At 45.6% G+C, this 11,519-nt stretch overlaps 1 protein-coding gene across 1 annotated transcript; it reads left to right on the top strand.

The window, feature by feature from the left end:
• Window positions 1-3,119: 3,119 nt before the first annotated feature.
• On the top strand, window positions 3,120-7,481 carry LOC145712411 (T-cell surface glycoprotein CD1a-like). The gene is made up of 6 exons (XM_060629637.3): window positions 3,120-3,302; window positions 4,139-4,405; window positions 5,086-5,364; window positions 5,561-5,839; window positions 6,166-6,256; window positions 6,402-7,481. Exons 1-6 carry the CDS (start codon window positions 3,242-3,244, stop codon window positions 6,478-6,480), a joined length of 1,056 nt encoding a protein of 351 aa, XP_060485620.1. The 5' UTR covers window positions 3,120-3,241; the 3' UTR covers window positions 6,481-7,481.
• The last annotated feature ends 4,038 nt before the right edge of the window (window positions 7,482-11,519 follow it).

The following is an 11,519-nucleotide window of genomic DNA, read 5'->3' as shown; positions in this document are numbered from 1 at the left end:
TTTTTCACAGAACTGGAGCAACCCATCTTGAAGTTTGTATGGAACCAAAAAGACTCTGAATGGACAAATCAATCTTTAAAAAGTACAACAAAGCTGGAAGTATCACCATTCCAGATTTCAAGTTACACTACAAAGCTGTAGTAATAAAAACATTATGGTACTGGGACAAAAGTAGACACAGATCAATGGGAGAGAGCAGAGAACTAAGCAATAAACCCAGGATTTTATGGCCAATTAATTTTTTTACAAAGAGGCAAGATCATGCAATGGCAAATAGAAAGTATCTTTAAAATGTGGTGTTGGCTCATATTTGGATCTGGAGAAACTAAACAGAAGACCATGGGGGAGGGGAAGGGGAAAAAAAAGTTACAGAGAGAGAGGAGACTCTTAAGACTGGGTCTCTTATGAGACCGAGAACAAACTAAGGGTAGATGCGGGGGGGAGAGGGGAAAGTGGGTGATGGGCAGGGAGGAGGGCACTGGTTGGGATGAGCAGTGTGTGTTGTATGCAAACCAATTTGACAATAAATTATATTAAAAAAATAAAATGCAGCGTTGGCGAAAGTGGACAGCAACATGCAAAAGAAAGAAACTGGACCACTTTGTTACACTATATGCCATAATAGACTCAATGTGGATTCAGGATCAAAATGTGTGGGGCACCTGGGTGGCTCAGTTGATTAAGCTTCCTACTCCGGCTCAGGTCATGATCTCACAGTCTGTGAGTTTGAGCCCCACGTTGGGCTCTGTGCTGCCAGCTTAGAGCCTGGAACCTGCTTTGGATTCTGTGTCTCCCTCTCTTTCTCACCCTCCTCTGCTTGTGTTCTGTCTCTCTCTCTCAGAAATGAATAAATGTTAAAAAAAAAACCCACAATGTGGAACCTGATATCATAAGCATGCCAGAAGAGAGCACAGGCAGATCTGTCTCTCCATCAGCTGCAGCAATACTTTTCTAGAAATGGCTCCTGAGACAAGGGAAACAAAGCAAAGATAAAATATTGGGATTACATGGAAATATAAAGCTTCTGCACAGCAAAGGTAACAATCAACAAAATTCAAAGACAATGTCCAGAATATGAACAGATATTTGCTAATGATATATCTGATAAAGGGTTAGTATCCAAACTATACAAGGAACTTGTACAACTCCACACCAATAAAATCAATAATCCATTTAAAAAGAGGGCAGAAGACATGAATAGACATTTCTCCAGAGAAGACATCCAGATGGCCAAACAAACACATGAAAAGATGCTCAGCATCACTCTTCATCAGGGAAATGCAAATCAAAACCACAATGAGATGCCACCTCACTCCTGTCAGTTCGGTTAAATTCAGACACACAGGAAGCGTTGGGGAAGATGTGGAAAAGGACCCTTGTGCCCCGTTGGTAGGAATGCAAACTGGTGCAGCCCCTGTGGAAACAGTATGCAGTTTCCTCAACAGTTAAAAACAGATTTCCCACGTGATCCTGTAACTCCACTACTGTATATTTACTCAAGTAATATGAAAATGGCAATTTGAAAAGATGCACGCACCCCTATGTTTACTGCGGCATTATTTACGGTAGCCAAATTATGGAAGCCACCCAGTGTCCACGGATGACGGGTGAAGAAGGACAAAGTGTGGTATGTACGTATAATGGGATGTTACTCAGTCAAGTAAAGGACTGAAATATTGCTATATGCAATGACATAGATGGAACTGGAGAGTTTTAAGCTACATGAAATAAGTAAGTCTTCCAGAGAAAGACAAACACCTATTGTCTCACTCACGTGTGGAACTGAAGAAACAAAACAAATGAAAAAGACAAAAGAGAGATAAAGGAAAAAACTGAATGGGAACAATAGAGAACACATTGTTGGTCACCTGAGGGGAGGCAGGTGGGGAATGAGAGAAGATGGTGAAGGGAATAGTTTTATACTTACATTGATGAACGCTGAGTAATGCATAGCGTTAACTCGAATTAAAAAAAAAAAACAAACACAAAAGGAAGAAAAAGTAACTCAGCACACCAGAATACATAATTCTTGGTGTATGTGTTATTTCCTCCCAAAGAGACTAAAAGCTCCTTGAATAAAGTGATTGGATTGTGAAGACTGTATTTTCGTGCATGTAGCAAGGTGCTTGGACCGGGCTGGTGTTAAGTGAGTGTTTGGTGAGTGAATATACATTAGTGCAAGTCCGACTGAGTGGGTATTCTTCAGATGTTTCAATGTCCCGTGGTCTCTCTGATGACAACTGATTCTCCCCTAAAATAATGGTGAACTGGTGGTTGTTGATACTGTTACACAGGCAATCATGGGGAAATTTGGAAAAGCAAATAGAGTAAGTGTTAAAAGAAACCCATGGACTCAAAATGGTGTCTCAGGCCAAGCCAAGTCCCCAAACCTTGTTTGATGCCTAAGCTAACGGCAGTTCCAACCTCCCCCAGAAATGTAAGTCTTCCCCTGTCAGCGAGGAATTCTCTGTTCATCACAGTGAGGTCCGTTGTCACGTGGGTCCTCTCCATCCCCCAGTGAGGGGAGGTCATCTGTATGGCTAGACCTCTAAGCTCCCAATTAAGGGAAAGTGAGCTTCCCTGAAACATTTGTTTCTTGTATTTTTCCAACTTCCTTCCTATAAAAACCTCTTATTTGTACGCTTCCTAGGGGCTCCTCTTTCCCATGCCAAATTGTATGCTCCCTCAAACTTGTATCCCTTAATGCAATCGATTAGATCTTTGAATTGACCTGGTTGATTGTTTTTAAACACAAGCAGTAACACATCAGAGATGTGGATGGGCTGGGGTGGGGGTGAGACAGGGAAGGGAGTCCATGGGGAGTGTTCCAAGGGCAGGAGGGACAGGGTGACAGCAGGCTCCAGGGCTGCATGCTGGGGAGCCGTGTTTTCATGGGTTACTGTGTGGATGAGGAGAAAAGGCACGACAGGTAGGGTCCCTTTTCCATGCCACCCAAGACTTGGTCCCCAGCACCTGAGTTAGGACCTTGGGAAACAGAATGGAGGCTGGTGACAGGGAGAAGCTGGAAGCGGGAGAGGAGGGTCAGACCCAGAGGGGAAGTGAGAGTCTGAGTAGGTGTCCAGGGTTGAGGGCGGAGCCCATTTGCATTGTCGCGGAGACTCAGGGCAGGCGTGTGTGTTGAGAAGGAAGTCAGAAGAGAGGGGCTGCGTGTGGGGAGGTTTGTGAGAACAGACGCCAAAGACCCACTTTCGGAGAGAAAGAAAGAACATCTGCACATAAGATGCTGTTGTTGCAACTGGTGTTGCTCACGGTTCTTGTTCCAGGTGGTGACAGTGACGATGGTGAGGACGGTGGCCCTGCTCAGAGTGTATATGTGTGTGATGTGTGTACATGTGTGCATGCAAATGCGTACATGCGCATGCACACGTGTATCATGTGTGCTCACGTGTCATGTGTGCATGTTTGTGCCTACACGCGTGTGATGTGCATACATTTGTGTGTCAGTGTGTGAACATGTGTGTCATATGTGTGCTTCTGTGCCTGCATGTGTGTGTTATAAATGTGTGCTTTTAGAGGCCCATGTGTGCATCTGTGTCTGCATGTGTGCACGTGTGCATCATTTATGTCCATGTGCTTGTGTGCCTACACGTGTGCAAGTATGTATGAGTATGTGCGGATAGGTGCCTATGTTTGTTTCTCTGCGTGTATCTGCATGTGTGTCTGTATGTGTGCAAGTCTGTGTGTGACATGTGTGCACAACTGCTTGTGTGTCTGTATGGTTGTGTTTTAATAGGTGTATATGTGTATTTGTGTGTGAAGGTGTGCATGTGTATCTGTGTATGTTAGTTTGTGCAAGAGTGTGTAATGTAAGTTTGCATGGGTGTGTCACTGTGTTTGTGCACACTCGCCTGTGTGTGCACTCATGGTGTGGGTTCTCCAGCACATATCTGGGGAATGAGAATGTCCACCCGGTTCCTTTCTACACATCCCTGACCCCAGGGCCCTGTTCTCTGCTGAACGATGGGTTCAGAATGATGGGCTCAGAGCTTTGGGCAACACGTGTTTCCTGAGAGAACTATGGCTCCCTGTCTTCCAGATTTCAGTGCCCCTCGCTGGCACCTTTTTCTGATTCTCTCTTCTTTGCAATGCCTCCCTCACTCTATCTGTTCTGACACAGACTTCCAGGGGCCGAACTCCTTCCGAATCATCCTGACAACATCTTTTTACAACCGTTCCTGGACACAAAACCTTGGCTCAGCTTGGCTGGATGAGCTTCAGACTCATGGCTGGGACAGCAAGACCGGTATTCTCATACACCTGCGACCTTGGTCCAAGGGCAACTTCAGCAACAGGGAGCTGATGGAACAGGAAAGGTCATTACATGCAGCATCCATTGCATTTCCTCTGATATTTCAGAACCACGTCAGTCAATGGCAGCTTGAATGTGAGCTCGGGTCCCTCAGGACAGGTGGGATGGAGGTGGCCGGTGTGTGTCGTCTTGAGTTCCTTCTTCCTCCAGGAAAGAGCCTCCCCTGGCTGCTGAACCTCTCGACTCCCCTTCATAAAACGGAATCATACCCGTGTGTTCAGGAGGCAGAAGCCAGACCCCGAACTTGAAAAGCTTCACGACTTCTGCTATTTCCCCTCCGCTCCTTGACCTCAGGCTGTGTTCTCCTGTCTCTCACCAGAGTCTCCCATGACCACCCCATTCCCTGGCCTCCAGCCAGAGACTCTCCTCTCCTTCACTCTGTGACTGATCCTTGAATTGTGCTTTACTCCTCGAGTCCTCTCATCAACATCTGTCCATGTGTTCCCTGTACCCACTACCCCCCCCTCACCCTGGATGGTTTTATCACAGCTCTCCTGCTGAGCCCTCTCCTGTTCTCTGCCCACAGTCTTCCGGTCTCTCCTCCAACAGTTGTTCCTTCCTCAGTCATTCACCTCTTCCTCTGCTGCAGTGACCACCACTTCCCCTCTGTGTGAGCCTCCACTTAAACCAAACTTTGCTCCATTCCTTCCAATACCCTCAACTTCTCCCTCTGCTTCCTCTGTTATTGGCTTCTACTTACCTCATTTCATCTCTTTCCCTCCCCATTTCCTATAACTTACAGTCTCTTTTGCCAGATCCTTTTCAGGTACAGCTGGTCAAAAGCTGTGTGCTGCCCTTTGGAGAGGCACCAGTAGGATTTTTGTGGATTGCGTATCAAGGATCAGATCTCGTGAGCTTCCAGAACACGTCATGGTGGCCATCTCCAAAGGGAGGAAGGAGGGCTCAGCAGGTCTCCAAACTATTCAATCAGTACCATGTGGTCAACTTACGAATACAAGCACATGTTAATGACATCTGCCCCCGTTTCCTCTTGGGTCTACTTGATGCAGGGAAGGCAGATCTTCAGCGGCAAGGTCAGTCCTGCTCCCTCCCTCCAAGCTTTCTTTCTGCACTCAGAAACTTGCAACATTTCCTCAAACTCAGGGAGAAAAGGGGCCAAGAGGGAGACGGCTGATGGTGGTGGGTTTCTAGAGGTGGAAAGATGTGTGTATCTAAAGCGATGTGAGGATCTTCCCTCTCAGTCTGAGAATTCCTGTCCTGTCTCTGCAGTGAGGCCAGAAGCCTGGCTGTCCACTGGCCCCAGTCAGGGGCCTGGCCATCTGCTCCTTCTGTGCCATGTCTCTGGCTTCTACCCAAAGCCAGTGTGGGTGACGTGGATGCGGGGTGACCAGGAGCACCAGGGCACCCGACGAGGCGAGGTCTTGCCCCATGCTGACGGGACATGGTATCTTCAGACGTCCTTGGATGTGGAAGCCAGGGAGGCAGCCGGCCTGTCTTGCCGAGTGAGACACAGCAGTCTAGAAGGCCAGGATATTGTCCTCTACTGGGGTGAGAAAGGGCTGGTGCCCAGCAGGGAAAGGGTGGTCCTCCAGCAGTGCAGGAGAGACAGATACAAAGTTGGGATTCTAGGGACTCCAGACCATAAAGGACTAAAATTTAGTGACCTAAGAAATGGAGAGCTGGGTGTGAGGGTCCTGTAGATACAGCAGGAAGCAGAGGGTTGGTTGAAGGATCCATCTGTGAGCAGGGATGGGAGAGGAGAAAGAGGAAGAGTGGTTGGTGAGGCAGAGGGTGACAGGAGAAAAAGGACCAGGAAGGTGCAGTTGAACCCAAGATGGATGGGAATTGACACCCTCTGTGTACCAAACCAACAGAGCAGGACCGCCCTGTGAGCTTGGTCTTCCTGGCAGTGATCGTGCCCCTGGTGCTTCTGGCAGGTCTTGCGTTCTGGCTCTGGAAACGCTGGTAAGACTCTGGAACCATGTTTCTGCTCTTTCCCAACTGTGTCTTTCCCCTTGTGTCTGTCCTCACCTTTCCTCCTCCCAGTGCTCCTCTCCCTACAGTCCTCATCCCCACCTGCTGCAGAGCATTTCCAATCTGTTCCTCCTAGGAAATCACACTGGAGACCTCAGTGCACTGGCCTCCCTTTGGAGAGAGATCCCAGCAGCCCAGGACCAGGACGTCCCTAAACCCATCTCAGCAGTGATGGACCAGCAAGTCCCTATGTGCAGCTTTTGTCTTTCCTTTCTGCTCAGGCATCAGTTGTCAGTATAAGCTGAGTGTCGTTTAACAGGAATTCTTGTTCTGACCTGAGTCTCAGACTTAAATCTCAAAATTATCTTAGAGTAAAATGAAGTCTGAGGACCTCCATGGGTCACAGGCATCTTGTGTTACTTCCTCCCACGCACCTTCTCTGGTCTGCATAGTGGAAGCAGTCTCTGCTTGGTGGGAATTTCCACCACTTTAACCTGCACTGTGGATAATCTACACCCAGTTCCTATTTGTTTTTGCCCTGCATTTAGGTCCCTTTTCCCTTCTAATTCCTAGGTCTCTTGAGTGCAAAGCCCACGTCTTTTTAATATTTGTATCATTGGCAAGGAGTCTCGCCTGCATGGAATATGTCCTCAATAAACGTCTGTGTTGAATTGATGCCAATTTCATAGTTTTTTCTTCTTTCGCCTCCTGTCGTGTTTGTAGTAGTTGAGACGTTTGATGTTCTTCTTGTTAAAAGTCTTCTCACTTTGCCTGGAGACTTGATACTGTTATGGTTCCTTGGTAACATCTCTGAGCCTCTGAGGAGAATACAGTTTTGTCTGTGGATATTTCTATTATTTAAACCAGACACCTATTGGAGTGGACCTGTTGTGGATAAAAGGAGGAGGGCAGATACAGGTCCTGGCTGTTTGAGGCCCTCAGGACAGCAGCAGAGACATCACCTTGGGGCTTGTTGGCAATATAGGGTCTTGGCCTCAGCTGAGGTTCACTGAATAACAATGTGCATTTTAGCAAAACCAACAGGGAGTCACAGGTGCATAAATGTGGTGCCTGAGAGGTAGCAGTGCAAGTGTCTCCTTGGAGGGTAACGAGATGATCTTGAAAACAGAAGAATACCTGCTCCTGGGGGAAATACGGGGTTCAGTTTTTGGAGCCTCTGCTCAGAACAGTTGCCATCTGATGAATACACAGCCTTATTTCATGTGTGTTTTTGTTTTAAGACATCTTATATATACACATGTATATCCCAGTAATTTATCTTATGTTGTATTTCCCTATATTGAAATACCACCTCAGAAATATATAACATTTCCAGGTTTGGTTACTGTGATCTCCAGTGTCTTTGACTTTCAGTCCCACAGCTGTGCTGCCCATGGTGCTTCTAGAAACAAAGAAGATATGGTTGTCATTTCATGAACCCACATATTTAGCTCTTTTCCTTCCTTTTCTGTAACATCATTATAGTGCCCTAGATGTTACTTTAGAACGTTCTGAGGTGGCTCCACATAGACCTTTTACTTTTCCCGGATTTGTACATTGTTGATTCAGTACCACTGAACTCAAGGCCCACAGTTCTGCATCTTGAGCCTGAGAGAGACCTACCTGCACAAGTGTTTTATCTGTGAGACACATCACACCCTCTTGAACACGAGTCAACCTTGCACGTCTGGGCTTCAGGGCCTTTTGAAACACCGAAATCACCAAGAAAGTGCATGTAAATGCAGAAAATTTGGCACCAAATAGACAATGAAAAAGACACAGGTTTACAGTGTGGGAATTACCATGGAAATGCAGAGCAGCAACTGGTTCAGCCTCACCAGGACACATGCGATGGGTGACGCATGTCAGAGCACTCTCCCTGCCATTCATTATGAATAGCAGTGAACTGGTGGGTCTGGGGGTTACAAATCAATGTCCGTAGGTGGGTCCATTAGCATAGACAGTCTGTAGATATTGAATATGGACTTTTGTGACTGATTGTTTCAATGGCAGTGCTAGTGGAGATGTCCATGGTTAGATTTCAGTTACTCTAGTGTTTTAATTACCTCCACAAATCATTCTCAAGCCCCGATCATGCAGAAGAGACATTTTGAGCGGAAATTAGCAGGGGAAGAAAAGACCATCACTGTATTTGGAGCTTAAAATTTTTGCTTTCCTCATTTGATTACTGTTTTCATTGCTGTTTCTATCTACTTTCTTAGTGTAGCAACTTATTTCAGTCCAACGTTGGGAAAGGCACAACTTCTAATTTGTTTAGGGGCTGAAAGAGGGAGCCCAGGGCAGGAGAACATCCAGAGGGATGAAGTGCAGGAATCCACCATGGTACATGTGGACCTCCTGGAAAATGAAGTTGAGATAGGAGATGTGGGAAAGGTGAAAAATATAGGATGGAGAAGAGCAAATCACAGGACTTCCATCTTCTCATCTGAATTAGGCTAATTGTTTCTTGTCTATGTTCTTGTCTACCTTGTCATTCTCAAATGGCCAGCATGTGGTTTTTTGTTAGTTGACCCTACCCTCATGCATCTCATGCATAGGCTTGGGCTCTGATCAGCCTAAGGCCATCAGGAGAAAGCATCCTAGACCATGTTACAGGCTGAAGCATGGATGGGACACAACCAGTTCACGTCAATCATCATAAAGATGCCACTTGTCCTCATTTAGAATGATGGTTCAGAGCCATGACTGACTCTAGGTGACCAGGTCACTAGAAGGCTGATTCTTTTAGTTGATGGCAAGGGAAAGAGATCCTCTTTCTTGTCTTGGATGATAACATTGGGATATAAACCTTGAAACAATTAAAATCCATTTTTCAACACAAGAGAAGCAAAGCTGAGGATGAAACCTGTATGGAAGAAGACAGAAAAGTTTTATCATGAAATTTGCCAAGAGATAGACCCAAGGGGTTCTCACTACATGGAAGATAAAGAGAAGAAAAGAAAAAGGAAGAAGATGGTCAGAGAAGAAGAGCTAAGATGGCAGAATAGTAAGAGCACCACAGGTTTGCCTCATCCCTTGAACACAACTAGATAGATATCAAATTATTCTGAATACTCAAGAAGTCAATCTGAGGACTGAGAGGACAAATTGCACAACTAAAGGGGGAGAAGAGACTACATCTTGGAAGGTAGGAGGTGAGGTGTGGAGTTGTGTTTGGGGGAGATACAGATCATAGGTGCTGGGGAGGGGAGGGAGCCCTGGTCTCAGACAGAGGAGAGAGTGAGTGAGAGAGAGAGAAACATATAGGGATTCACAGAAGGAAAACATTTCCCCAAAGCCATTGACCAGAAAAAGGAGAGGGGCTGATTTTCATGAGTTTTATAGCCACTGGAGGTCAAAGACTGGAGTGTTGGAAGTACATGCTGTTGCTGGTGTGAAACACAGTGGGTTTTGCAGTCATCCTGTGGAGAAGGACAGAATCCCCAGGGGCAGAGTGAAGGCACTGAGGAGTCCTTGGGACACACTGGGAGAGACTGTTCCCCTTTCTTGTAGTGTATCTAGGAGAGGTAGAATTGTCTCTCTGGGGACAACAGTACTGGCCGGCACCATTACCCTATCCCACCTCTTAGCATAGAACAGAGATACCTACAGAGGGCGTGTAATCTAGATGCCAGCTCTTTGCTGCATTTTAGTCCAAATACACACCCTGTTCTTTGGTGTGGCTGCCCTTCTGGGAGAAACCTGCACCAGTCCCAGCATGGCGAGATCCCCCCAAGACCAGTGTGGGTCCACTTCATGCCAGGTCCTTAAAGTTTGTGGTTTTAAAACTCAGTCTTCCTGCCAGCGATAGAGCATAGGGGCATTGAACTGCTGGGTACACAGATAGTCTGGGAAAGGTAGGGTGAAAGCAGGAATCTGAGTGATGCCTGGGACACATGAGAGGAGACTGTTTGCTGCTTTGGGAGTGCCCTGAGAATGGCTAGCACGGAGTACCCAGTCCAGGGATGAGGGAGGGGGTTGGTGCCATTTCTCTTTGTCCCCCCCCCCCCCCAGCATCAACTAAGTTGAGCAAGCAGCACAGTACCAACAGCAGCAGCATTAACTAGTGGCATCAAGCCCCGCCCCTCTGTGCTCTGCAGGTGCTGCTATTCTTGGGCAGATGTGCCTGAGAACCAGAGCAGTGAGCCCCTCCTCAAGAAGACCAGCAGAAATGAAACATAGAAACTACCAAAACTGAAAGAGAAATAGTAAACCTGTACAGACCCATAACCAGCAAAGAATTTAATCAGTTATGAAAAATCTAATAAACAAAATTGCAGAACTACATGGTTTCCCATGTGTTTTCTAGGAAACATTTAAAGAAGATTTAATATCTATTCTTTTCAATCTGTTTGAAAAAAAGAAATGGAAGGAAAAATTCCAAACTCATTCTACAAGGCCAGCATTACCTTGCTTGTAACACCTGACAGGGCCCCACTAAAAAGGAGAATTACAGGCCAAGATCCCTAATGAACATGCATGCAAAAATTCTCAACAAGATACTAGAAAATTGAATCCAACAGAACATTAAAAGAAGTGTTTACCACGATCAAATGGGAATTATTCCTGGGTTGCAGGGGTGGTTCAATATTTGTAAATCAATCAATGTGATAAAACCACATTAGTAAAAGAAAGGATAATATCCGTGTGATCCCTTCAATAGATGCTGAAAAACATTTGACAAAAGACAGCATCCATTCTTGATAAGAGCCCTCAAAAATTAGGGATAGAGGGAACAGCCCCAACATCATAAAAGTCATATATGAAAGACCCACAGCTAATCTTCAATGGAGCCAAAGTGAGAGCTTTTCCTCTAGGGTCAGAAACAAGACAGTGATGTCCGCTCTCACCATTGTTATTTAACATAATTCTGGAAGTCTAGCCTCAGCAATCAGACAACCAAAAGAAATAAAAGGCATCCACATTCACAAGGAACAAGTCAGACTTTCACTATTCACGGACAACCTGATTCTCTGTGGAAAACCTGATAGACCCCACTGAAAAATTGCTAGAACTGATACACAATTCAGTAAATCTGCAGGATACAAAATCAACCTACAGAAATCTATTTCCATTTCTATGCAACAATAATGAACAAGGAGAAAGAGAAATCAAGGAATCAATCCATTTACAATTACATCAAAAACCATAAGATTCCTGGGAATAAATCCAAACAAGAGGTAAAAGATTTGTGTCTGAAAACTATAGAAAATTTATGAAAGAAACTGAAGAGGACACAAAGAAATAGAAAAGA

This window comes from Panthera onca, chromosome F1, assembly GCF_046562875.1.
Source record: "Panthera onca isolate mPanOnc1 chromosome F1, mPanOnc1 haplotype 2, whole genome shotgun sequence".
Classification (NCBI taxonomy): domain Eukaryota; kingdom Metazoa; phylum Chordata; class Mammalia; order Carnivora; family Felidae; genus Panthera; species Panthera onca.
The sequence above is the reverse complement of the archived record's forward strand: the minus strand, read 5'-3'. Positions and strand labels throughout refer to the sequence as shown.

Coding starts and splice junctions, on each gene's coding strand:
- LOC145712411 (XM_060629637.3), top strand. CDS start 3,242: ATGCTGTTGTTGCAACTGGTGTTGCTCACGGTTCTTGTTCCAGGTGGT. Junction 3,303..4,138: donor AGGTGGTGACAGTGACGATG/GTGAGGACGGTG, acceptor GTTCTGACACAG/ACTTCCAGGGGCCGAACTCC. Junction 6,257..6,401: donor TTCTGGCTCTGGAAACGCTG/GTAAGACTCTGG, acceptor TGTTCCTCCTAG/GAAATCACACTGGAGACCTC.